Below are 26,599 nucleotides of genomic sequence, written 5' to 3'. Positions count from 1 at the left end.
CTTTATACTTCAAAATCAATACATTTCAGAGGGAAATATTGTACCTTTTTACCTTCACAGGTATGGTTACTAGTCTACACATAAAAAAATAATAACATAAAATTTACTTATACAATATGATTTGTTGTTATAGTTGAAACCACCCAGCAAAATATAAAGTAGGCTTACCTTAACTACGACTTGCTAATGCATCAGTAAAAATAATGCAATAATATAGCTAAGACTCACAGGACAATTTTTTATGCATTGTGGGTAATGTTACTTGTAGCCTACTTTTGCCAAGTTTAGCTGATAATACTTTTGTACTTCAATTTAAGTAAGATTTTAAATCCAAGACTTTCATACTTTCACTTGTAATGTATATACAAATACTTGAGGGTCTTTTACTTTAGTAAATATTGAGCAGATTTACTGACCGGGAATGGACGTACAGTCAGTCTATGCGTACAGTTCATCCACATCATTTGAAACTCTACTACGTCTGACAGGAAGTCGTCACCACGCGGTCACGTCACTTTACTCCAACACGGAAGAGATCGTCATCGTAAAAGCTGTGAGTTGGAAGGTCTGTGAGATGTGATAAAATTATAGTAATTTTGTAAGTGGAACAGCATGTGGTTTAATAGTTTGAATGAATTAAGCAGTTTCCATTAAGAGTAGGTTTTAGTGGAAGATGTGTGACTTGGTTTTTGCTTTTATAGCCTCACAGCAGTGAAGTTCATTGCATGTCTCGTGAGCCAATCTGCAGTTAACGTTAACGGTTAAATCAATCACTGCATGTCTAACATGCTCTACATGTAGAAATCAAGTATATATACAAAAAAGACACGTTAATAAGACATTCAGATAGTATTCTTATTGTATAAAGAATAACTTGGTCATTTTTGTGTCTAGTGTAGGGCGGGGTACAAGGTTGACAGTTATAAACCTTTTTAAAACCATGTTAATCACTTCTTTTTAGATCGTTTAAAGCCTGATCATGTCGTGGATAAGGGAAGGTGAATTAAACCTGCTTGAAAAGATTTCAGCCAATATCCTGAAGGTAAGCCCAAATCTGCTTATGTTCTTGTACCTCTTTGTATGTATTTCTCAATTTATTTCCGAAAAAGAATAATCCAGGGAATATGGAAACCCCCAGAGGATCATACAGCCCAGTATTTCCAGTATCTTCTAACCATTTAGATGACGAAAGATTCAATTCACTGCACAATCTGAACAAGGTTACTAGCTGGAAATGAAATCTCCTTGTTCATTCTGTACAACGTGAAAAAAAAAAAGTTCTTAGAGTTAGTTATGCCTGTCTATATAGCCTGGATGTTGCATTGTATTAATTAATATTTTAATATAAAATAAAATGTGTATATATTTTACTTGTGTCATACAAAACAAGTAAGGGGATGTCATTTCTGTCTTTTTATCATACTGCAGATGGAATATCTCTCCATCCAGATGGCCAGAAGAACTGGAAATACCTTTTAGAGCAGCGTTGATAAACAAACTTCTGTTTTTTTTCTAGTTATTTAGCTTTTTCTAAATATGGATGCTCTGTGAATGTAATGGTTAATATACGAGAGGCATACACTAGGCCTACTTCGTGTCACCCTAAAACAATCAGCACAACTAAAGGGCTACAACTGAGGATTATTTTAATTATCAATTAATCTGCTGGTCATACTCTTGATAAATCTATACATTATTTTGTCTATAAAATGGCTGAAAATAGTGCAAAATACTGGTAACATTTCCAAGAGCTCAAGCTTTCTCTAAATAACTTGTTTTGTTAATTTAAAAAAAGTCCAAAATATTCATTTAGAAAAAAAAAATCACGTCTCCCACAGCTTTCAACTGCATCTCACAACCTTCATTAGCGGATAGAGGTTGCTCACATGTCAAACGTGATGAAGACCTTGAGATGCAGTTAAAGCTCTGAAAAAAGCTTGTAAGTGGACCTTGAGTTAAGATTGTTTAAACCAAAAAACTAAACTTAAAAGACAGGGAAATCTTCACATTTTAGAAGCTAGAACTAGAGGATATTTGGCATGTTATAACAATTGTTGCCTTGTTACTTTTCTGTTCATTGACTAATCATTTCAGCTCTATATAACTGTATCTGTCAGTATAACCTCTCTTGACTCGCCTGATCTGCGTTGTCTCCCAGGCTGGACCCATGCCTAAACATGTGGCCTTCATCATGGATGGTAACCGTCGCTTTGCACGTAAAAAAAACATGGAGCGCCAGGAAGGGCATATGCAGGGCTTCAACAAGCTGGCAGAGGTGAGGTTGCTTAAAGCTTCTCTTCTCAAACATATGTTGCCTGGGCAAAAAAAAGGTTGTTCATGTACGTGTTAACGCCTTGTCCTTTCCACACTAGACATTACGTTGGTGTAAGCATCTGAACATCCAAGAGGTTACAGTGTACGCCTTCAGCATCGAAAACTTCAAGCGCACCAAAAACGAGGTGGATGGGCTAATGGAGCTGGCCAGGCAGAAATTTGAAAAGCTGCTGGAGGAACGGTGAGTTATCAAGTTAAGGTTTTAAAACAGCTTTTCACTTTGCTGTTGCTTGTGGGACAAGTCAAATGTTATACATCATATGATTCACAGCTTTCTTAAAGTTAAGTCGAGAGGAACCAAATGCAATGACTGCTGTGTAGTTAAAGTAAGTTCATTCTTCTTGCAAGACTGAAACGTCTGTTCCAGTTCCAGTCTATGTAAAAATGAGTTTCAGATGTGTATTAAGGAGCCAAATGTAACAAGATTTTTTTCAAATGAGCTGTTAAATGCTTTTAAATCAACATAGCTAGTTACAGTTAGTTACATTTAAAAACATTCACACTGAGACAACACTGACACAAAAAACCCTACCACTGCCTTGGCCATTGAGTGAGATATACTTTAGACTGATACCAAAAGGGCAAAGAGGAAGAAAGGCTGACTTATATATAGGAGTGCACAATATCAGTTATTTCCATTGCTATGTTTCCCTGCAATACACCAGAATATCTAGTTTACACCTGTGGACCAATCAACAACGACCATGCTGAATGATTAGGTGCATTAATACCATAGACAGTATATAGATTAATACCTATTTTTAGTCTATGGTTAATATGCAGTTCCACAAATGGCCACTAGATGTTGGCCCAATACATTTTTTGTCTTGGACTTTGGATTTCTTTTCTTAATATTTTTCCACAACAAGGAATATTTTACAGGTGACTCATTTCTTGCGTTTTAAGAAATAAACATTTTTATCAGTCATTAGTATCAGTAGCTGTATCGATCACTTACGGTTCCTCATTTAAAATACAGAGTCTGTAAATGCTTTTTCAAAAGACATTGTGGTATTATTGTTAAAGTTAACTGATTTAAATGTTTGTCTTGGAGGCAGTTTTGAAAATGCTGTTTTGTTAAAAGCAAAGAAAGTTTGAAAGGTTGGCTTGTTTTGCAGCATATTTTCTTTCCCAACAGGAGTAACTGTCACACTCAGCTTTGGTGGTTGCCACTTGCTCGCCCACCTCACCTCTAAATGACATTTTTCCCTACGACAATAACACTGTAGAAAATAAATAATCATATTGTCGTGACATATTGCACATCATCTTGATTGGTCCTGATACCAATAACATGTTATGCAACTATTCCACATTTTCAATCTGTGCATCAAAATGTCTTGAAACCTTTGTAAGTATAGCTACAAGGCTGTTGCCACCAAGAGGATGGCTTATGATGGACAGTAGTTGGTGAAGGGTGACATTGCACTGCAGACGGCATCAGGGAAAATATACTCACTGATGACTCAGTGGAAATTCCTATGTTTAGGCACCTTTTGTGCATCTCTGAGTGGGAAAATGTAGACAGACACGTTTCAGCAGCCTTAATGGAGTGGTCTTGTTGTTCTCCCTGTTCTTCTTCATGCTTTTCTCGATTTTTCTACTCCTCCACGCACCTCGCTTATAGGGACAATCTGGAGAAGCATGGTGTGTGTATCCGGGTGCTGGGCGACTTGAATATGCTGCCACTCGACCTTCAGCAGCTGATTGCCAAAGCTGTGGTCACAACCAAGGCGCACAATAAGTACATGTTTTATTACTTTGTATCCCTGCTTCTATGACTCTCATCATTAGTGACTGAACTTTACCACCACACTAGCCATGTGACATAAACCAATTTTATAATATACACTATAAATGACCACAGATATCCAAATGCTTGTTCTGCAGATGTTTCCTGAACGTGTGCTTTTGCCTAAATACGCAAAAAAAAAAAATAATACGTCCGAAGGGGGTGGGGGAAAAAATACAGTGTTGATCTGGTTGATATCCTGCCAGCATCCATAATACGACCTAGAATATCAAAAGATAACCTGTAGAGCTATTTCTCTAACAAGCTGTGTTTGTGTCCTGTCGTGCTCAGTGATGTTTCAGAGCCGTTGCTAAGTGAGTGTTTGTACAGCAGTAATTCTCCCAATCCTGATCTGCTTATCCGTACCTCCGGAGAGGTGAGACTCAGCGACTTCCTTCTTTGGCAGGTGAGAATGAGATTGAATGCAAAAATTATGATATATGAAGATGAGAGTTGTTGCCTTGAGAGATCTCACTTAAAGTGCTCATGTTTTTTTGTCTTTTCCCTTTCCTTTGTGTTCTATATCTTTTTTGTGCACGTTATAGGTTTACCCAAAGGCACTTACCATCTCTAACAGAAAACACTGTTCACAAACTGCTCCAAACAGCTCTATAGTAGTGTAGCCTTTACTTCAGAGACGAATGTACGTCGCTTTATGCTCGCCTAGCTGCTAGCATGGCACGCACTCATACTCTGCTTCTGACTGGCTAGTAGTCCTTACCTAGCTACTGCACATGTGTGACTCCCAACAAAGATGGAACACAAGTGTGTTGCCTCACTCTGTAGCTAAAACAGGGAGCTCAACACACAGGGTGAAAAGAGGAGCTACAGCAATGTGCAGTACAACATGTAAACCTATTCTGATATAACTTCTAAATACAATTATGAACCCGAAAAACCTGAAAATGAGCATAATATGAGCACTTTAAACTTTGAAACATTAAATAAGATTGGAGATATGAATTCCCAGGCTTGTGTTTTTTGCAATTAGGAGTAATGGCTAATTTTGAGTCACAGTAGCTGTTAACACTGGCAGTTTGAAATTGTGTTGCTCAAAGTATTCACCTCCAAACATTATGTTGTACAAGGCTTTTAGTTTATGTAGACAATGCCACCAAAACATACCTGCAAGAGCTGGGAATATGTGTCCGATGAAGCCTTGACAGCAAAGCAGACATGATACAAGTCTAGTTTTTGGTTTTCCAGTAAGAGTTTGTGGTGATCTTCAGCATCCGAGAGTTTGGGTAGAGTCACATTCTTTATGTCATTGCCTTTATCTGTAATGTAGCTGCCATCATAGATGAGAATTAACCATTGGATTGTACCAATGAAAAATAGATTTTTTATAAAGCCATGTGTCTTGAACAACCTAAACATGCCAGCAATAACAGACTCCACTGCCTTACCCTTTTAACACTGTAACCAAATACAGGGGATTCTTTTTGCATTTCTCTGTGATTGCAATCATACATGTTTAGATCGCAGGATTTCTTTAAGAAACGCAGGCTATTTTTCTTAACATAAGATTTAGTTTATATAATTTATCATTTTTTATGCCTATAACATCAAAGTATCATCCACCAAATTAGGGTTGCAATCTATGATAGACCGCATTAACCAAATAGATTTGATCATATTGTGTAAAACCTTAAACCTTTTCCTTTGCAATTTATATTGATTTTCTTGTATCTTCCACTCTGCAGACTTCCCACTCCTGTCTAGTGTTTCAGTCGGTTCTGTGGCCGGAGTACTCATTCTGGAACTTGTGTGATGCCATTCTTCAATATCAATTAAATCACAAATCCATTCAGGTAAGGCCTATGTCGAGACAGAGTTTGTTTGTTGTCATGAATATGGGACTCGACATTGGAGAGTGTATGCACGGAGATTGGCAAAATAATAAGAATATCTCAGAATACAGTGGCCTTGTGGCAAGTAAGTAATTAGATAAAGTAATTTCTACCTATACATGACTAATTAGAAGTTCAATATGTGTTGTATTTTAGAAAGCCAGAGACGTCCATCGAGAGCAACAGGCCTTACAGCAGCTAGAGGCGGATCGTGCCTGTGTAGCAGAGCACCTGCAGCATCATGGGAATGGAAAGCCTGCAGACGCCCAGAGAAGACAAGAGGCACTGCTGCACTACACCACCTGCCGGGAAGAACGGATTCAGGACTTCCTAGAAGCACTAAAGCACAAGAGAGACTCTTTCTTTAATGACTTATGGAGCGACGCCATCTTGGCCTAGGAAGCCTCCAAACAAACGCCATGTTAAAGTGGGAATGAAACCTCTCCTGTCCTCTTCCTGGAAAAAGGGAAGAGTGAACAGTAACTGGGAATGGTTTTAATTGTGTTACTGATTTGTACAAGACAAAGGCCATTTTACCCCTATGGGGCTGTAGAATAATTGATATTTATGATTGTAGATTTAAAAAAAAAAGTCTAATACATGTCTGGTCAAGATATAGTTAAGTAATTGTGTAAAGTGTGTTTCAAATGCATGCCATTGATTGGAAGATCAAATTATATGAGTAAAAGCCAGGGATCCTGTGTTTTGGAAACATTCCCAAATCAGCCGTCCAGAATAATATAAGTCAGTACAGTTTTGCATTTTTGTTGTGGCTCAAAGAAAGTGTTGAGTGTGATGATGGGTGTGATTTTGATGGCATAACTAGATTTTGACCAGCTTTCTTAAACAGAATAAAGCGATTGCTGTATGTCAAAATATGAGTAAATGATGTACGATTCAGTCCTTGGTACTTACGTACCACATGTCAACACTGTGGTGGTCTTTGAACAGTTTCCCAAGTTCTTGTCTCCATCTGGCTTATAATATATAGGTATGTAATGTCTAAATTTCTGCAGCAGAAAAATCTCTTTAGTACGTCCATGCTACTGATGTGTAGCATCTCATGGGAAACCAAATTACTGTATTTAGTTTCCCATTATATTACTGAAGCCTTTTTTGACAAAAGAATATGCGGTGAACTGGACCTACTCATTCTGTATAATGACGGGTCTTTAATCAGTCAGAAACCTTCGATACATCGCCTCCCTGTGGCGCTGCTTAGTATTACCTATTACCCGGGCTGCTTCCTGCCTCTTTAAGAAATGGGTGGTGCCTGGGAGCACGTGACGTTCTGCATCCAATGGCAGACATCGAAACACAAAACTGGTTTAAACCGGTTTCGTTGTTATATTTCAGCGTATAAACTACAAAAACATTCGTTGCATTATACGTTCGCCATTTTACGCAGCGACTGATCGTTGTGTGTGTTATCTCTCCGAAAAAAAACCCCGTTTTTACGGTTCTATTTTTTGTGAGCTTTCTGTTCATTTCCTATCAACAACATGGGCAAATCGAAGGTAAGAATTTTATTTTATTTTATTTAATCTTCGTGCACTAGGTTCGTGTTGTTAACTTGAGGTCAGGCTGTGTTTGATACATCTGCATCAGAAGAACGTCATCATCCCTAACAAACGGTGCAGCCATGGCGGTCCGACGAGAGAACTCTGGGCGGGGATTCTTTCATCCGTCGAAAATAAAAGTTTATAGTCTAGGTAGTAACTTAAAATGTATCCTAATCAGTAAAACACGACTGATAACGTACATTATAATATTTTCACGCCCTGCGCCAAAGCTCTGACAAGTGCAGCCGTTGACATTGCGCTGTCTGTTTTTTTTTATTATTTTTTTTTTTCCCTCCTTTGCAGCAGCAGGTTGGGGAAGAATCTTGACAGGTTACAGATAACATTACACGCTTTAATGTTAAGTGCGTAACTAACGTAAGCTGTCAAATCGATATCAATGCATAACTCGTGATCTACTAAATTAACGTCTAGTGAGCCGCTATCGAGCAATCAAAATAAGTTTAAGCACAACTTGCAAATTTGAGGAAGAAGTTGGGGGAGGGGAGGTTGCATGTATTCTTCACTGTGTTTTGAATAGGGAAAGTCAGGCTTGCGAATGCACATGCATGTTGATTCAAAACTGGTTTTAACGTTTTGTCAGCCAATTTGAATTTAATCAACATTGGTATTAAAATATCTACGTCGACTGGCATTTTAAAATTTTTTTTTTTTTTTTTTTTTTTGTTTTTTTTTTTTTTTTTTTTTAAAAAGAAATTATTTTTTTTTTTTATTTTTTTTTTTTTTTTTTGGGTGTTTGTTTTGTTTTTTTTGTTTTTGGGGTTTTTTATTTTTTTTTTTTTTTTTTAAAAAAAAAAAAAGGGGGGGAGGGAAAAAATACTTTATAAATACAGCTGAGGAACGGCGTATGTACCATACCCGCATTTGAATTCAAATATGCGCGGGAAGTTCTTTGTGTCCAAACGTTTCCTAATTAGTTTTTAGGTCGTATTTTTCCGCCAGTAAAAGATGCTGTCTGCAGAAATGTACATACTCTGTTTTTATTACAGTGTTATTTGAGTTGTCATGTACTGTACTGGTATTCACATTTTAATATTGTCCTCTTTTTGTGTTCTTTGTCTTTCAGAACACTGCATCCGCGGTTTGTACAAAAATAAACTTATTGTATTGATGTTCCTTTTTATAGCAAGAATATTATGCAACTTTTCAGTAGATTGATAACTGAGATTTGTAGTTAAATGCTGCTTTTATTGTAATTTTACCTAGATTTTAGTTGTTTTCTGTTTTTAAGTAATTTTGACAGGACAAGTCACCGGATGCCCACTAGTTTAGGGCTGTTAATATCATGTTTAGTTAGGGTCCTGTAGGCAAATTATCTACAATCATTACTGAAGATGTTCTTCCTCCTGTCTCATTAGGGAACAAGAAGTTCCGAGCGTCTGGCTGGGGTAAGCTCCTTTTTTAGAAATCATCAATTAAAGCTATTTAACTTTGTGATTATTCTTGTTCCTCATCCAAGGATTAAGTTTAACCTTGACATTGTAATTTGCATAAACCCATCATCTTGTCTGTTTGCTTTGCACAAACATGCTACACTGTATATCAAAATCGATTTTCTTTTTACAATATTAAACAGATGGATTATATATATATTATTGAGAGATGGTCACAAAACTACTAACATGCTCGATGTCACCAGCCATTTTTTTCCCCACTGTAGCCCATGCTCTTCTGTGTAGTCTACTGTTACATAATGTTTGAAATGTTTTCTTGTTTTGCAGAGACATAAACCTGCAGCCGAGCCAATAAAGAAAAAACCTGCTCCAAAAGTATGAAACTGATAAACGCTAGCTGATCTCAACTGAACATCTGTATGCTGTATGTCAGATGTAAAACTGGGTCATTGCCTTTAGTTCTTCGAAGGGAAATTAGGGCGGGCCTAGTGGTACACTTGATTTTCTTCGTTATTCTGAAACGTGATGATTGTATACTAGCTGAAGAGCTTTAATCTGTAAGTAATCAATTGTCATCTTGTTGTTTTGTAGAAGGCACCCAAAGCGAAGAAGGCCAAAGCAGCTGAAAATGGGAACAACAAGGCTGAGGTTGGTTTCTTTTATGTTTTTATGAGCTTACGCAACTTTTTTTTTTTTTTTTTTTTTGCAGGTAATTTGTGCTGTTTTACAAATTTATGTGAACAATTTAACAGAACACACAGTGATAAGCTAAGAATATAAATATTAAATAAATGCATTCCGTAATTGTAGGCTTCTCAATACCAAAACACAGCAGCTAGCCTACTACAAAACATGAAACTTTAATTCCTTTCAAATTTAACTTAATTTGAGAACATAATTCCTTCAAGTGTTGAAAGTATTCATTTTAGGGCAGAAAAGTTTCAAATGGTTTCCCTAATATTGACGTGAAGAGCACACATGCCGTATAAATATGTAGCCTGTGTACATTGTTTGTTAATAAACTGTTACTTAAATGTTTTCTTTTGTCATTTAACTGTGCTCCTAAATTTCTTTGTGCTCATTTACTTGAATTACGATTCAACGTGACAATTAACTTTGGTCTTATTTGCTAACCTAATAAATAAAACAATTTTTCCGCTGGCAAGTAGAATTTGACTTGGGGCAAGTTGATTTCTGACCCACTTGCCCAAGCCATCCAAAAAAAAGCTATATCAACGTTGAGCCCTGTATGGACTATCAAATTCAGTAACTATAAAAATGATCCCCCAAAAATATTTTTGCACATATTTGAGTGTGCGGATCCTTTTTGTCATTGTATTAAAAGGATCTGAAATGTCTGTGTCTGACTTGATGAAACCTGCAGGCCCCATGCAATATAGTAAATAAGATGAAATGGATCCTGAATCCAAGCATGATGCCTCTAACACGCTGCTTTCTTACCCTCTGTCCGCAGGAGCCAAAGGCCGAAGCCACTGAAGCCAAATGAATAACGGTTGATGTGCTCACTCTGTGTACTTGGTGATTGTACAGTTTTAAATAAGTATTTTTTACCAAGTTTTATATTACAAATGTCATTTATAGGTTTGGTTTGGGCTTGCACTTGATGTAACAACAGTTTGTTGTGTCATTCATATTCATTTTATATCCATTTAAAAAAAAAAAAAAACGATTACCGTCCATATCTTGTAGACGAGGCATTTTCGGTTTGTCTAATCTAATTTCTTTTTTCTTTTCTTTTCTTTTTTTATTTAAAGTGCAGAATAATAGATGTGTTCCAACAAGTTGGAATATAAATCTAATTTTAAACATTATGAGGCAGCTAAAGCATAGCGTTAAAATTTGACGGAGAATAGGAATTGTGCCTTTTATCTCCTTGTATTTTAATGTTAAACTAATAAGAAAATGCTTACCAAATGTTTTGAAACACTGTATGTTGACATGAATTCCAGTCATGAAAATACCACAGAAAAATACTGTTATTAGGTCAAAAGATTAATGCATCCCAAAAAACATGTTTGTGAACCTGGTCATCTGATGAAAAGTCCTGTTAAGTTATGTTTGTGTTCTGACTGAAGCTTTTCTGACTTAAATGGTTGATCTAAATGTTCTTGAATAAAAATGTCTTCTTGACGTTACTTTGTGACATGAAAACCTTATCTAAGAAATAGGAAAATCCTTGTTTCATATAGTAGATGTACAGTGACAGTCACAGTGGAGTGAGTACAATATGCTGTTACACTGATTTTTAACTGATTTTAGCAAACCACAAATCCCCAAACTAATTGCAGGACATCTATTTTAAGATATTTCTCATACACCTGCTTGATCTTTTAATATATTTTAACACTTTCTTTTTGTTATCTTAAGGATTCTTCAAGAATGCCTATAAATGTACTTGACTGGAGGCTCATTGACTTGAAATGAAAAGCCAGAATATCAAAACACACAATAGCAAAACCACAATGAACCACTTTTCCTAAAGAGTTCTTGCATTTGAAACATTACTTTTGTTATATATGCAGTACTGGGAATCAAGCAACAAACTGTATTGTCTGAATTTACTGTTTCTTCAAGTATAATTTTCATATTGTAGTTAGATAAATTTATACTTTATTGATTCCCCCATGGGGAAATTCAAGGTCCCAGTAGCTTACAGACATCACACACAATACACATACATCATAAACAGGATGATAAAAAAAAAAACTAATCCACATGAATAATATGGACAATAAAATAAAATACTTCACATGAATGTACTAAGGGATGTAATGAGCATGAGAAGCTTGCAGTGACAGGGCAGGGACTGACCCTGTGATTCAGTATGCATGGTAAGGTGCTCTATGAGAGTGTGTGTCATGGTGGTAGTGCAAATAAGTCCAATAGTGCAAGTCTAGTATAGTCTAGAGACCAGCATTAAATATGGACAATATAAGTCTACAATAATGTAGACATAGTAAAATAAAAACTATAGCAGTGCAAGGATAAAGTTTAAAAACATGACAGCATTAAATATGGCGTTATATGAGAATAAAGTGGACAGTAGGATAGACAAAAATCAACAGTCAATATTAGAGGTTTGAAGTAATAGGGTTACAGCCATTGTTCAAGTTCAGGTGCTGTAGGATAGTTCATCTTAATGTTTACCCTGCATGTGCCAACAGACGACGAGTATTGCTCAAGTACAAAGTGAAATAGTGGAGTGGATTCATAAAGTTGCACAAATTTGAAATAATCAGTAAAAGTGTTTTCTGACATCCCAGCTCTTGCGAACCCTCCGTGTCTTTGCTCTGCGGCCCCAGTAGAGGGCAGTGTCGCATCACTGCACATGTAGGGCACTAACTGCACGCTGATCAGGGACTTTCCAGCAGGGGTCGCCCTTTCCTCTGACTGGTACAGCCTGGGAAAGTCGGTCAAATATGATGCGTTTTGTTTTGAAACCTTGAACCAGACTGTTTGCTCACATCCTTGAGGGTGCTGCTGTTTTAGAGGTTACCATACTGTCTATGGCGGTTACTGGCGTGGTTAACAGCTTAGATTTAGCAGTGACAATAATGCAAGTATGAGGTATGGGAACGTACAGTGCAGGAAACACTGGAATTATCGAATCTTTTGTAAAGATTGTTTGACAGCTAAAACATTAACATTATCTGAAACCTGAGAAATGTTACACAAAAGTCCAACAATTTATGTTTTTTTTTTTTTTTATGTAGATACATTGATTCCCCTCTTTTTGTTTCAGCTGCTTTAGTTTTGTTAATAAAGTTGCAAAAAATATGGTATTATGCTTTTCTTTATTCTAGTTGGGTTTTAACATCTCATCTGCCGAGGAAGATGTCTATAACTATTCTACTCTGAGTTTCCAAAATGCATAGAGCTGCACTTTAATAGCCTGCATGTTTCCATTTGCTATGTGTTCACTTTAAGAAGCAGATAGAATATTTGAACCAAACAGAAAAACATGTAAATGCCATGTATGCATTATCTGTCAAGGTGACTGTAGCTCCACCCTCCATCCTGTTGTATGGGGGTCAATGGGTTCATATGCATTCCTAAACTAGGAGAGAAAAGTTAGCTGTTTCTCCACATATGGTAAAACCGAGAGGAAAGAGAACACCAAGATCATGTCAGGGGGGACACAGGCAGAGAGGTGGCTGCAACACAGCACAGCTTAGACGTTAAAGTCAATTATTATGTTATAAAAACTGCAGGAACACATAGCCAACACTACATGAATGCTTTGTTTAGATTGATTTGAAACTGACGCAAACCAAGGACACAAAGAAACATACAGGGGTATTTTCGACCGTATCGCACAATCTTTTTCAAAAGCTGAGATTGTTTTTAAGCCAACATGGAGTCCTCCTCGTATCCCCTTTCCCTTTAGCTTTACTAGAGTGATATAACAGTTAACTGATGTGTGTTTACTCTACAGTAGCTATGTGTAGCTTCAGTGTGGAGGACACCATTTTCTTCAGGTTAAGAATGCATATAAGTCCACTGACTCCAGCCAAAAAGAATGGAGAGTGTTTCTAGAGTCACCTTGACAATATGTCTATGGCATTTACACTTTTGCCACTTTTTTCCTTTTATCTGCTTCTGGTAAAGGCGATGCTGGTTTCTCATCCATAATCCCAATACACCTTTTATTTCAATACAATACTTATGACTAAAAGTAAACAGACCAAGGGGAGTGTTAAGTTTAGGAAGAATGTTATCCAAAGTGGTTTACAATTTGCCTTTCATTCATCTGTTCATTCATACTGATGCAAGGTGCAGGCCTGCCTGACCATAGGGAGCAATTTGGGATTCAGCCGGAGAATCGAACCGCCAACCGAGTAGACGAGCACCTCAAAATGCTGATCCACACCGTACAGTTTAACAATCTGTTTTTGGTTAAAATTGTCTTTCTCTAGGGAAATTATGACATTTTCAAGTAGAAACCTGTAAAAGTGCTCAGAAAAAAATGGGAGAGGTGATTGTTAAGATGATTGTGACAACTAGCTGGACAACTCCATCTGCTAGTGAAGATTAAGTTATATGAAAGCTCCAGAACATTTACAAAACTGACATTGTTTGGAAGATTGTTTTTGTTTACGAATGAACTTTCAATCTCAACGTATGCAAATAGGATATATGGACTCTGGAATGTTCCTAAAATCAAATGTGGACAACAAACATTTCTGTATTTCTGCAATTATAATGTTCATTTTTCTAGAGCATGCACAACGCATGTTTAGTAGCCTACAATAGCATTTCATAATGAGTAGCAAAGCAATGCAAAACAAAGAGCAACCAACCTTTTTTTTTTTTTTATATAGCCTACAAGTTGTCAACCCCTGCTTTGACTATTTAGGATTTAAACATTCAACTAAATAAATAAACAGATGCATTTTAACCATTTAATTTAAGCCATATTTCTATAGTGTGCACGTGACATTTACTATGTGCTGCCTATTTAATGGTATATGACAAAAAGAAACTATAGAAGAGAAAGACTAAATGTAGCAGTGTGTCAAAAACCCGTGAGGACATAACGTGGACGGGCCCATTTCTCCCAGTCGTGGGGGACATGTGTTTCCCATGCACATTGACATGCCTTGTATGTGCTGCAGGACTCAGAGTGCCCCACCCCCGTCCATATAGAACATATCACGGCCTCCTACACTATAAGGACTTTACACACTGAACACGCTGTACTATCCACGCCTACGTCGGCTAAGCTACCCCAAAACCGTTCTAAAACCCGGTTTAGCTGCAGGTAAGCACTTTTCAATTAGTACTTTTACAAAAAGATATGTAAATAAACAAAAAAAGAAGTAACCCACGAGGAACAAACGCCCACAGCTGGGTTTGCAACACGTACAAGTGTCCTATTGTATGTATGGATTGTTTATACAGCTTCTTTGTCCGCTTCACCTTCTCATTTAAAACTTGAATATTTTTTTTTTTGGTCTTGCAGACGTCAAAACTGTTGCATTGAGATGTTTCTGGTCCAAAATGAATGAGTAAAATGCCGTCTCATTTGGCTTTTGGAACTATATAGAATTTAAAGGGCACACACACCTAAAATTTCGAGCTGTGTGTAAAATATGTGCCATGTATGCCTATAAATAGAAGAGTAAACCATAGGATGTTGTTATTTTGGCATATTTTGCAGCTAACTGGGACCAAATTAAGATAGGCATTGATAAGCATTGTGCTGGAGATTTATTGTTTTCTTGATTAAATGTCAGTTTTGTTTATTTGGCAGTGTGGTTGTTCGTTTGGTACCAATACTGCGATTTTAAAATGGTCATAAGGAAATTTTTTTATTGTTTTATTGTAGACTTTAACAGAGACGATTGCAGCTGCATCCAAAAGAAATATTGTTGCGTATTTGAATATAAGAAACATTTATGCTTGGCTCACCCTAAAATGATGTGTTTGCATTCGTGCGTCTGTATAGTCAGTTGGTGCTTATCTGACCTTTATGTGGAGTCCCTGTGCTAATGGCATGTCATCTGTACATTTTGTACCCTGGCAGTATAGATGGGATACTGGGAGAACAGACCACCCCTCTCCTTTCTATTACGAGTTTTTTTTCTCAGAAGTTCAGCCGGTTGGTGCTTTGAGTGATAAGATACAGTTGAATGTCGATTGCATTTTGATTTTTAATCTGGTTTGGATGAAGATGTTTGACTCTTTTGAATGAATATGAAGGCATTTCTAAGCCAAGAATTTTTTTTTTTTTTTTTTTAATACTGCTGTTTGGTCAGCTGTTTTCATCTGCAAATCACAGTTTGGCATTAGTACTTTTGGGACACTTTCCCCTCTTTTGATTACATTGACACTAATGTGTCAGTTAGTGGGCGGTTTTAACAGTAGGTGGGCCAACAGTTTAGCTTAGTGCTAATTAACAAGCTTGAGATTTGGCTTATTTATCTGCCAAAGATTCATTTTTCAATCTGGTACCCACCCAAATTCAACTTTTTATTTGTGTCTGTGGGTCAGCCATGTTGGCTTCACAGCTGGGGCCCAAAATGGAGGCCATGTAACACTAGTACATCCACAGCGAAGGGAAAAGATCATTTAAACTCTGACCTGAAAGCAGTTTGTACACCAAACACCCATATTGGTTTCTGAAGCTTGTGATTAACTAAATACTCAACACCAAGGTGCCTTTTTACATGGCTGGCTGCATCACAATGTCTTGTGTATTTTTAGAGCTGAAACGATTAGTCGATAACAGAAAATGAATTAATCTTTTAGGTTATTTCTTTTAGCAAATACAAACTGCAACGCAAGCAATGAGATGTCACATTGAGCTCTGGGAACTTAGGGCTGGCGATTTTCTTCTGACATTTTATAGACTAAACGATTAATTATAGAAATAATACAAAATAATTAAATATTAAAATAATCTTTAGTTGCAGCCCTAATTATCTTGTTGCAAATCTATGGAATTTAGCACAATCTTTTTCTTTTTTTTTTCAGATCTTGACAAGTATTAGTTTTTTTTTTTATCGATAGCAGTGTTGTGCACTATTGTTTTTGTGATGATGGGTTTTTGAAGTTTTAATATTCAAAAACTCATAGGCTAGTTACAACTTCGCATTAGAGCTAGGCGATATGGAGAAAATCAAATATCCCGATATTTTTGACCAAATACCTCTATCGATATTGCGGCGATATTGTAGGGTTGACAATTGGTGCTTTCACAAAATATTTACACAATGAGATTTTTGATAAATAATCGTCAGTAATGTGGATATAATAACTGTGTGGGTGAAGGCAAATAACAGAACAGCTAGAACAGTCTGGTGTGTTCGGAAAACTACATCACTCTACTGTAATGCAGCCTTTAAAACCAGGAAAAGACAACACTTGTGTCATATCAGGATATTACGATATCCAAAATGTAACCCTTGTATTGTCCTTTGTGTCACGGGGACTTGGTTAGTTTATTTACATTTTGTATTAGCTTGTCCAAACGCGTTCGATCGCAGCACTGGTCACGAGAAACGACATCACACAGTACGCAAGGGTCACAGGGGGGCCCGAAGCTCAAAGCCAGGCCAATGCAAAAACGTCAAACTGAACGGGTCCCGGGGATCCGAAGGACAACACAAGAGACGATATCTAGCCTAATATATCGATATAATATTGATATATTGCCCAGCCCTACTTCGCATCACAAAAGCATGTGCACATAAACTCAGCAAAAACGGCCCTGTGGTGACACAGAGAAACCATGCAACAGCCATGTACATGCCATAGTCATGATTGTGGCAGAAGCCCAGACGGTGAAGCGGAGCGATTGCATGACTAGACGGGTTGATGGATGATGTAATCCTGAGCTGCTGACCCAGCTGGAGATTTATAATTTGTTGATAGTTGTGCTGCTGATGCATCCGTCTTCCACGCGGCTGTTGTCCATGCTCACTCGCAGGAGAGCCCCTGCTACGGAGGGATTAGAAAGTAACAGGGGAAGGCGGGACTAAGAAAGGAAAAGGAGTGCTAATATTTCATTGGCTGTTTGTAGTTAAGGACACAATGTTCCCAGTACATGTTTATGGGGATGGTGCAGGCTGATTGAGATCCTTCAGTTTAAAAACACAACAAAAAAATACTATCCATGGGAGAGATGATCTAAATTAATTCAGGCTCTAGCCCTCTTTGTTTTCACAGCCTCTCCTGATAAAAAGGAAAGACAATTTCCTGCCCTTACTGCATCTTTCTTCACTGCAAATGAAGAACCTTTTTCATTTGAGTAGTAGTCAAGTAGTTTTGCCAAAATCTGTTAGTCATTGCGTCCGTCTGCAGCTGGTATTTTAAAACGTGGTCACAACATGGGGAAACACCCTCCTGCTTTTATGTCAGGCCTCAGGTAAACCTGAACAGTTCACCGCTGTTCCCCTGGACTCCTGCCGACACATGTAGTTAACCACTCCTAAATACTGACCCATTGACTCAGCTGCCAGTAAGGTTGTTTTTTGTTGCATTCAGACTGGTGACTGTGATTCTCAACCCTTATACACATGACGATTTAAGATCATCTTGGTGTGATATGCTACTGTGGAAGAAAAAGTTCTCTCGGGTCCAATCAGTGGCTGGTTGAGGTGAATTTTATTCACTGTGCAGTGGAGAAAGTTCACCAGACGCTGTCGAATTCTGTCTGACCAGAGCGAGTCTCTGGCCAGGGTTTTATTAGCCTGGGAAAACCCTGACGAACTTTTGGCAAATTTGAGATTTGCTCTGCAAGTCAGTATGGCCAAGAGCCCATTCAAGCCCATTTCCAATTTCTTTCCAAATCGAGGCACCAATCACAACCTTTTGAGGCGGCTTCACACGATGACGAGCGAGCAGCGGATCGTTGGTCTGATTGGTTGAAGGACTATCCAATGCGCCCAGAGGCATTTGAGCGGCGTCCGTTGGTGACGCCCCTTTTGGAAATTAGCTGCGAATGAACCTTGCCCAGACCCCACTCTCAGTTACTTGGAAGGGAAGGTTAGTTGAGAAGGGTCTGGTGTCAACCAGGCTAGAGTTTTATACAAGGTGACGGGAAACAACGGAATAAACAAAAGCTGAGCAGACATTCAACTCCCAAGTCTGTCTAAGTAGATTTGCATAGACTCAACACTGTCTGCTTTAACTAATCAAAGGCGCTTTGATTAGTTAAGGTGTGAACTTCTGCTGGCGCCAACCTGGGCTCTAAACACAACACTCACGCGGTGACCAAAGTAAAAATGCTTTGTTTGAACACTAAGCTAGAGTTAAGGCAGACGGACTTAATCAAATCACTAAAAGTTTGTTGATCAGGTAAAATAATATGCACTTAATCAGTGAACAGGAAAGAGGGTATTAGGATAAAATGAGACTAAAAGTATTGGGTAATTCATTTTCTTCTACACTACAAATGCAAGTACAAATCATGCAAAATATTAACCTGACCAGCTCAGTTTCATATTTAAATTATAAAGTCCTCAATATTTCCAAATCAATGACTTGTTCTACCCTCTATTGAAGAGAATTGCAATAATGATTTCACAAATGTATGGAAGGGTTTACATTTTGAAAGAAGTAAGAGACATTTTAGAACACTGTCAGATTTAGAAATATAAACTAGGCACACCTTTCTTTCTTTTTCTTGCCAATAAATAACTTAATTGCTGAAATGGACAAAAAATGGTAAATTAAGATTTTTGCAGAAAATCCAAAGTAAACTACATCACACTGCTGACTTCATTATCAGTATACAGCAAGCAATATGCACTTCAGTAGCATCTTTTCTTAGGCCCACCATGCCCACAGTGGTACACGCCCACTTCTTTCAGAACCCCACACCTTCAGTGTGTAACACAGGTAGTCGAGACCATCTTAATGACATCGTCAGGGTTATATATATATATTTTTTTTACTTTGCAAAACTAGAGCAACAGAAGACCTACAACTAGAGATGTCTCAATCCCAGAAATTGAGTAGTCTATACCAGTAAAATACCACGACATACTCAGTATTTTTTATTTTATTTATTTTTTTTTTTTCTTAAAAAGCTTTTTCAGTGTCCGTTTTCTTTTAATGCAACATGGCATCATGACTTTGCGTAAACATACACGCCCCTTTCCTAAAGCCAAATGGCGTGTTATCTGTACGCATTTTGAGCTTTCCACGTGTATGTCTACGCTGTATACAGTGGATGTAAACATACACGCCACGTGGCGTCACACGTGAAGTAGGTGAATGGCGGCCAAATGGCGTTGATAAACACGCTAAAAAGCGATTATGCGTCTTGATAGCACGCAAAAACGGCATATGAATTGGCGTGTCATACATACGCCACTTTATTAGATCAGTCCGTTTAATGACCCAACCATTGACGTAAATATGAATTGACAACGCATCCGGTTCGGCGAAGTGCTGCAAATGCGGAAGTTCCTTAAACCTGCATTCTATCTGAATTCCAACAGGGGGAGACACGTGCGGTTGCAAAAGGAGTTTGGTTTCCATTGAAGTCTATGAGAAAGTGACCCACTTGTCACTTGATTTATTACCTCAGTAAACCTTTTCATAATGAGTTTATGGTCTCAATCGCTAGTTTTAAGTCTCTCGCTCCTCCCTCTCGTCTAAAATCGTCCCATCCGCAACCAGGATGGCTGCGGCCGTAACGGCAAACTCGACAACTCCTAGCAGATCTCCACAAACCAATGGGTGACGTCACACATGGTTGGCACCTGGACACAGAGCCTACATGAGAGAGACGTGCAGCCGACATCGTCATATGCCAATTCTGTAGACCTCACCCAACCCTACTATATGCTGACCCATCTATTAGAATATCCTAATTTCCCTACACAAACGGAGAAATTCAGGTTAAATCTTTGACTCTTTGTCTTCTTTACTTAAGTTTACTAAGTATAAAAGCTATTTATATCAGCTTTATAGTAGACTTGCTTAGAGTCATATTCCAAGCGACTCAATCTCTTAATCATAGTGCTGTAAAGGCTACCAAAAAATGACCTTACCTCGTTATGTTTTTTGATTACTAGACAATAACCTCTCTAGATATCTCCCTGTTGATGATCAGATGTCAATTTTGGAGCTAATGTTTTGGCTTTGAGACAAATTATTGTATTTGTTCAAGGTGTGAGCGCTTCCCTGTAAGATTCCCAAATATCCTGTTAACACCTTGTGATGTAGCAGCACCTAAACAAAGACCCAAATGGATGTTATTCAAAACTCTGGAAACTCAAATTTGTGTGATTGTAAATATTGGCTTGCCTCAGACTTTTAAAGATCCACGGAGAGTAACTGCAACTATTTGTTCAGTGAAATGGAAACCGATAATATGACACAGTCATTGGAGCATAATTGATTAAAACACAAATAAAACGTTTCTAAAAGAGGAACTTTATTGTGCCATGTTTCTAAGATGGAGGTTCGTCAGGTTCATAGTGGACAGTCCTGAGGTCTGTGGCATTTAATTTCTGCTCCAGTTTGAGATTAAATGACCACATCAAGCTGGTTATGTAACCCTACACTTTGACATGCACGCTGCTGTAAGAACACACTGTCATGCTGTATGTTGTTTGCATTATTCCTATTTAGCTTGAGTTGACTATATGAGCAAATCATATCTGACAGTTCACAAAGGGGTATTCTTGTTTTGGAAGGAGGCAGGAAGGGGTGTGTTCGGTAAAGCAACCCGTTGAGAGTAATGCTTTTCGACAACGTGTATGTGTTTGAAAGTGGGCGTGTGCTTAAGGGGAGCCCGCAGATCTGGTTGGGTGAGAGCGGGGCTGTATAAAAAGGCGGAGCACAGCGGAGAAGCTCTCTCAGTAGTTCAAGTTCATCACTTTGAATGGCATCTGTTAGGATTTTTAGTGTGGCTGGGAAGTAGAAGGTCCTGCTGGTAAGTTTCTGGCTTCTTTTTTTTTTTTTTTTGCCATCAGAGGGTCTCTGCAAGGTGAGGAATACCAGCCTGTTTGGTTTTACAAATAAGACCCAACTTTTCTCATAAGGAGCCACTTTGAAAGCTTGGATTACTTATCTTTTTCTGGTAAGGGTTGTAACTCCAACCAGGTTGTCACATTAATGCTTCACGTTTTACCTGATCCTCAATCCTCCTCCTCTTCCTCACGTTCCCCTTAAATCTTGATCACAAATGCGGTTATCAATCCCAGCTGAAAGTGACTTCCCTGGTTGTTAAAGAACCTAAAACCTAGGCGGTTGTCTCTTATAATGCACCTCATCTGCTTCATGTGGTCTTTCTGGGATGCCTTTTTTGAGATGACCCTTATCCACATCCTTGCACCATGGAAGGCGATCCAGTTTGTACAGCTTGAAAAAATGTTAAATCTTGGCTTCTTTCTCCATATGCTTATTTGGGGTCTTTTTTTTTTTTTTTTTCTTAACATTTAATGTCCAGCAATACTAAAACACCACTTTCTTCATAGATTATGTACATGGGTTTTTCCATGTGTGTATGACTGAAATTGTCCTTTTCATTGCTGCGTCTGTTTATGGCGCAGCATGAATAGAGGCTCTGTTGCTTTTGTTCAAACATGATAATTTAATAGCTGAGGGGTTTAAGGGGCATTCCTGGTGGATATAATGCCAAGTAGGTCAGATCTAAGATAATTATATAAGCACTTTTATATATTGGGTTTCGCTGCATGGCGATCATATTGTGTTGTTTTGTGCCATGGCTGCAGGCGAGAGATGTTCCTTCCTCATGCATGGATCAGATGGTTTCCTATATTTGCACGTCAATGGCAATGTTCTCTTCCTCATTTGACAGCAATACTCCAACTCCATTCAAAGTTTGGCTAAGAAAATGGATTGTATCTGATGCTTCTATGCCCTATTCTACGCCTGAATACTAGATTTACATTTTTTAATTTTTTCATGTTTTGGTGACGCAACTCCCAGTCACTTCTGGTGGATATTTTAATTTTCCAGCTGTGTGGTTAGCATTTTTCTGTCAGATTGCTGCGCAGTTACTTAATGAATTCTCAATTTTCTTTGCAGGTCTTTAGAGGCCACCCCAGCCCTTCCCTCCGTTTCGACCCACCTCACGCCACATTAACAGACATGATCATCAGACTGGGCAGGCTGACACCTGGATACTTCCGCCTCCTCCAGGTATGGGCAGCTTCATACTGGCACATAATCTCTAATCTCCACCAAGCCATCTGTAGGAGTAATGTGGGGTTTAAAGTCTCGCTCAAGAGTTTCACTGGCCTCAGTTTCACTTTTTGCAAACTGTATTTTAGCGGTCAACGTGTCAATCAGTCTGTCTTTATTTTTTTGCCAACAGTATATAGGCATTAACACTGGTTCTAATCTGAGCGGTGTTCATACAAGGGGCCCACTGCTGTTCTGTGACCCACAATTCGCTTTCATCGCCAGTATAATTAGGGGTGACGCTAATCATTGTGATATCATTTCCTCTCCATTTCTTTTGTTCCCTTCTGCTGTCATCGTAATCGGTGTCAACAGTAGTGACCCTCCATATGTCACGACCATTGTGAAAAGCCTTTGTTCACTTATTAACAGTAATTCACAGACAAAGGCTGTCCTCTCATATGGCTTTACACTGACTCAAAAGCTTAACAGACCGGAGAAAAGTGACTGGCTCTTACATAAGATTTGACACATTGGCAGGACAGTACATTTTTTTTTTTTTTTGATATTGCCGAGTAGTTATAGTGAGGATTCTAATACTTTACAGTGGATTCAAATTTCACACGTAGAGACTCTTTGCTAGAGCTCTTTGCTTTGATTTGACAAAGATTTTAACATATGCTTGGACTTACGAATTTGCGCTTCACTGCAACATTTCCTCAATCAAATTTACACAATTGCTAACAGAGCAAAGACCGACACATTGGCGCAACAATACTATAGCTTTTTACAGTTGATTTAAAATTTTGTATACAACATCCAGTTCCATTTTGTGTGTTGTACATTTGCGCTCTTCACCGTCATACCTCCTGACAAAATCCGATCTAGACTTAGACGATAATCATTTGCTAAACTTCTGCAAAATAGTGTTAAAAGAAGTATGAATAAGTTTGCTGGAAATGTTTCCTTGTTGATGACAATATCTATAAAATAAACCCATATTCATAAGTTTTAATTTTTTTTAATTTTTTTAAATGGTCTACAAACTTGCCATTGGCTCTGAAAACATTAACACTAGAATTTTGCTAACTCTAAATGCTGTGTGTGTTTATTTCTTTAAGTAAAGGGGGTATTTTGGAGTGTAGGCAGCTGTCTCAGATGGCCGAGCTTTTGAAATGCTGACATTCCTATCTCACTGCTCCTGGCCCTACACGGGTCATAGGGGGCAAGGAGGAGCTGTACATTTTAGAAACGCACACACAGTAGGACATGATCCATAATGGCAGTCATTCTATACAATACAAGCTGTTTGATCTGGGTGCATGATTTGCTCCTCATACTCTACATTGTGCACAGAACATTGTGTTCCCTCTATGCTAAAGTCTAGTCCCCTCCTAAATGTTTAATAACTGTACTTGCCAAAGGTTTGGTCACATGGCAAAGGGCTGTGGAACTAAAGTTGCAGATGTTTGGCATTTTAAGGGAGAAGCCTCTCAGGACACCAACACTATTGGATTGTTTGCTCTTTTTTTTTTTTACAGGTTTGACTGATCAGACTTTAGCATCTTTGTTGACAAGGAACCCATTTTTGAAAGGCTCATTGTTTCCACTGTTGGCTGACCTCTGACCTTTTTATCCGGTTTGTTTTTGTCTCTGCAGAGGCAAGTAGCCGGTGAGGTGCAGACGCAGCCACAAGACCGTGCCATCAACCAGATAGCCATGATGCTGGCCATCATGGGCCTGAGTTTGTCCTACTACAGTGCCAAACAGATGACGGAGAAGGTCCAGTCCCAGCCTGCGCCCTGAAGGGACTTGACTACTCCGATCGTGGAGCTAATGGATGAACCAATGAGAAGTGAAGGAGGTGGAAGATGGGGGATATATACAGAGACACAGCAGTGTCTTCCAAGACCGCACTTTTTTTCACCTCAGTCATATTCACACTCGGACACTGAATTTCTGGGATCCCTCACTCACTATGCGCACAGACCTCAGGGCTGCTGCTAAGTGTTTTCTATACTTTCTGTCGTCTGGACCTTGAGGGGGGGTTGTGGGGATGGCTCACATGGAGTCATTGAAAAGACTGGTTTGGGTGGGTGTTCAAAACCAGCTTACTGCCAATTGGGTCTGACCATTAGTCGTTACAAAGGTACATGCTTATAGGATGCTGTCAATACTGTTCTGAGCTACAAAAAAATGACTTTCTACTGTGAATTTTGCCAGTGCTCAAAGCCTGTCCATGTAGGGTTAACAAATATGAAAAGTAATGCCTTTTAAGGGAAAGGCTGACTGTAATTGAGATGTAACTTGTAACGAAGTGATGGCAGTCCCAGAACATGGTTAAAGGGGATGAAAAGTTGTCAAAACTTTTAGGTTTTCTGTATTTTTCCTTCACAAGAGAACCTTGCAGAGACTTGTGAACAGACCAGCAGCTGTATAAACAAACTGTCAATATACTTGTAAATGTATCTGTCAGCTCAGAGATTCAGTAAAATATTTGCGCAAAAGTGCAGAAACTTTTTTTTTTTTTTTTAAATACAATAGATCTGCAAAGGAACTTTAAACTTTTGACTACCTTTTCTTTATGGCGTCCCCTGTGATTTCACTGTTTTAACATAAATCCCTGAAGTCCTGTTAATAGGATGTGTGATGAGCTTAATAAGCACCCTGGTTAAGAAACCTTCCTGCCCTGCAATATCTACTACATGTTAATGCAAACATTTACCTTTACTGAACATTGCATGGGTGTGCAGACTTTTAATCGAAGCAAAATTAATGAGTGTCTTGTTTTTATTGATGAATGAATGTATTCCTTTGTAATGATTTAATAAAACTGTGAATATTTTGAACGAGATGGGACAGTGGATTTAGTGATATTGAACGCTAACCATTAGTCAAAGTTGCTGCGTTTAAATGGTTCCTTGGTTGGCACCAGAGGCTGCAGAGCTACAGTATTTCCTGTGTCTGAGAATCTGTGGTGTGATCGGCACGCAACAGGAAGTTAGGATTTTTCTTTTTTCAAATCACCTGCTAGTGTGCCTTCTCTGCACACGCAAGCCCAAATGTATAGTGACTTTGCAAAAATGTGGTTGTGTAGAGATGGCTTTCAGTGTCGAAGTAGGAAGCTCATGCAGTAATGGCATGCGAGGAATGAAGATCAAGGTGTAAGGAAAACATGCTATCATCTAGTCTGAGTTATCTGTGAGTATGTTGTCTTGTATACTAGAGCTTGGAGGAAAACTTATAATTTAGATAAAAGGTGTATTCAAAGGGACAACGGATTGTTTATTGGTGCAATCAAAATGCTCCACATAATATAGACCGTTTTAAGCATAATGAGATGATAAAGTTCTAAAACTCAAGCAAATAGGATGTTGGAAGACATCAGTCATCATTTCAGTTGGTTAGCTTGTGATCATACCTTAATGTGATGTCTCTGTATGGCAAATGATGTATTTCTGGCAAGATCTGTCCTCCACATTAAGAGTTGATTAAGTGGCAGGCCATTTTGTCACCTTAAGAGTATTTATGGAACATTCTTCAGGTTTTATACAGTTATTTCCTCAGTAACATAGTACATTAGTAAGTGAGTAACAATAAGAAAAGACAGGTTTGAGAGAGTTTGGTAACTGCTTTTCTGCACGTCCTCCCTTTCTTTTGCAGGGCATGGAGTTTAGAAAGTGCGCATGCCTGTTTCCTGTCTGATGTGATGCCGTGTGACCGGCTCAGACCTCGTTGGGTGCCACGTGCCCCGCTGCTCACGCCATTAGCTCCTCCCCATCCCCTCCCCATCGCACATCACTGGGCAAAAATCTCACTTTGCCATCTCAGTGATGCTAGGCTCAGAACCCAACCCTTAACGAAGGGCGGCCATTGGCTAACCAGTGATGCGTCACCAAAATCGGCCTGGTTTTGAGCCACACAGACAAAAGGATGGAGATAAGGTCATTGGTGGGTAATGTGGGTGAGGAGGATCATTCTTTGGGATGGAAGTGGGGGCTCCATTCCCTGTTTTTAGTTTTA

The 26,599-nt window shown here is 38.5% G+C and overlaps 1 protein-coding gene and 2 long non-coding RNA genes across 3 annotated transcripts; all 3 read left to right on the top strand.

The window, feature by feature from the left end:
* The first annotated feature begins 433 nt into the window (after positions 1 to 433).
* Positions 434 to 6,862, top strand: dhdds (dehydrodolichyl diphosphate synthase). The gene is made up of 8 exons (XM_039807108.1): positions 434 to 553; positions 962 to 1,042; positions 2,159 to 2,275; positions 2,373 to 2,515; positions 3,962 to 4,078; positions 4,418 to 4,532; positions 5,830 to 5,937; positions 6,133 to 6,862. The coding sequence occupies exons 2-8, from the start codon at positions 980 to 982 to the stop codon at positions 6,373 to 6,375; spliced, it is 906 nt and encodes a 301-aa protein (XP_039663042.1). The 5' UTR covers positions 434 to 553; positions 962 to 979; the 3' UTR covers positions 6,376 to 6,862.
* A 464-nt stretch (positions 6,863 to 7,326) lies between these two features.
* On the top strand, positions 7,327 to 11,106 carry LOC120562304. Its single transcript, XR_005639739.1, has 6 exons — positions 7,327 to 7,493; positions 8,623 to 8,637; positions 8,915 to 8,944; positions 9,278 to 9,325; positions 9,542 to 9,598; positions 10,425 to 11,106. It is a non-coding gene; the product is annotated as an uncharacterized LOC120562304 (long non-coding RNA).
* A 10,132-nt stretch (positions 11,107 to 21,238) lies between these two features.
* Positions 21,239 to 25,167, top strand: LOC120562303. Its single transcript, XR_005639738.1, has 3 exons — positions 21,239 to 21,362; positions 22,481 to 22,594; positions 24,236 to 25,167. It is a non-coding gene; the product is annotated as an uncharacterized LOC120562303 (long non-coding RNA).
* The last annotated feature ends 1,432 nt before the right edge of the window (positions 25,168 to 26,599 follow it).

Source organism: Perca fluviatilis, chromosome 7 (assembly GCF_010015445.1).
Source record: "Perca fluviatilis chromosome 7, GENO_Pfluv_1.0, whole genome shotgun sequence".
NCBI lineage: Eukaryota > Metazoa > Chordata > Actinopteri > Perciformes > Percidae > Perca > Perca fluviatilis.
Note: the sequence above shows the minus strand (reverse complement) of the source record. Positions and strands in the feature narration are given on the sequence as shown.

Bases quoted from the DNA above. Each gene is read 5' to 3' on its own strand.
- dhdds (XM_039807108.1), top strand. From the start codon at position 980: ATGTCGTGGATAAGGGAAGGTGAATTAAACCTGCTTGAAAAGATTTCA. The intron at 2,516-3,961 runs GTGAGTTATCAA...CCTCGCTTATAG, and splicing joins GAAAAGCTGCTGGAGGAACG to GGACAATCTGGAGAAGCATG. The intron at 4,533-5,829 runs GTGAGAATGAGA...TCCACTCTGCAG, and splicing joins GCGACTTCCTTCTTTGGCAG to ACTTCCCACTCCTGTCTAGT.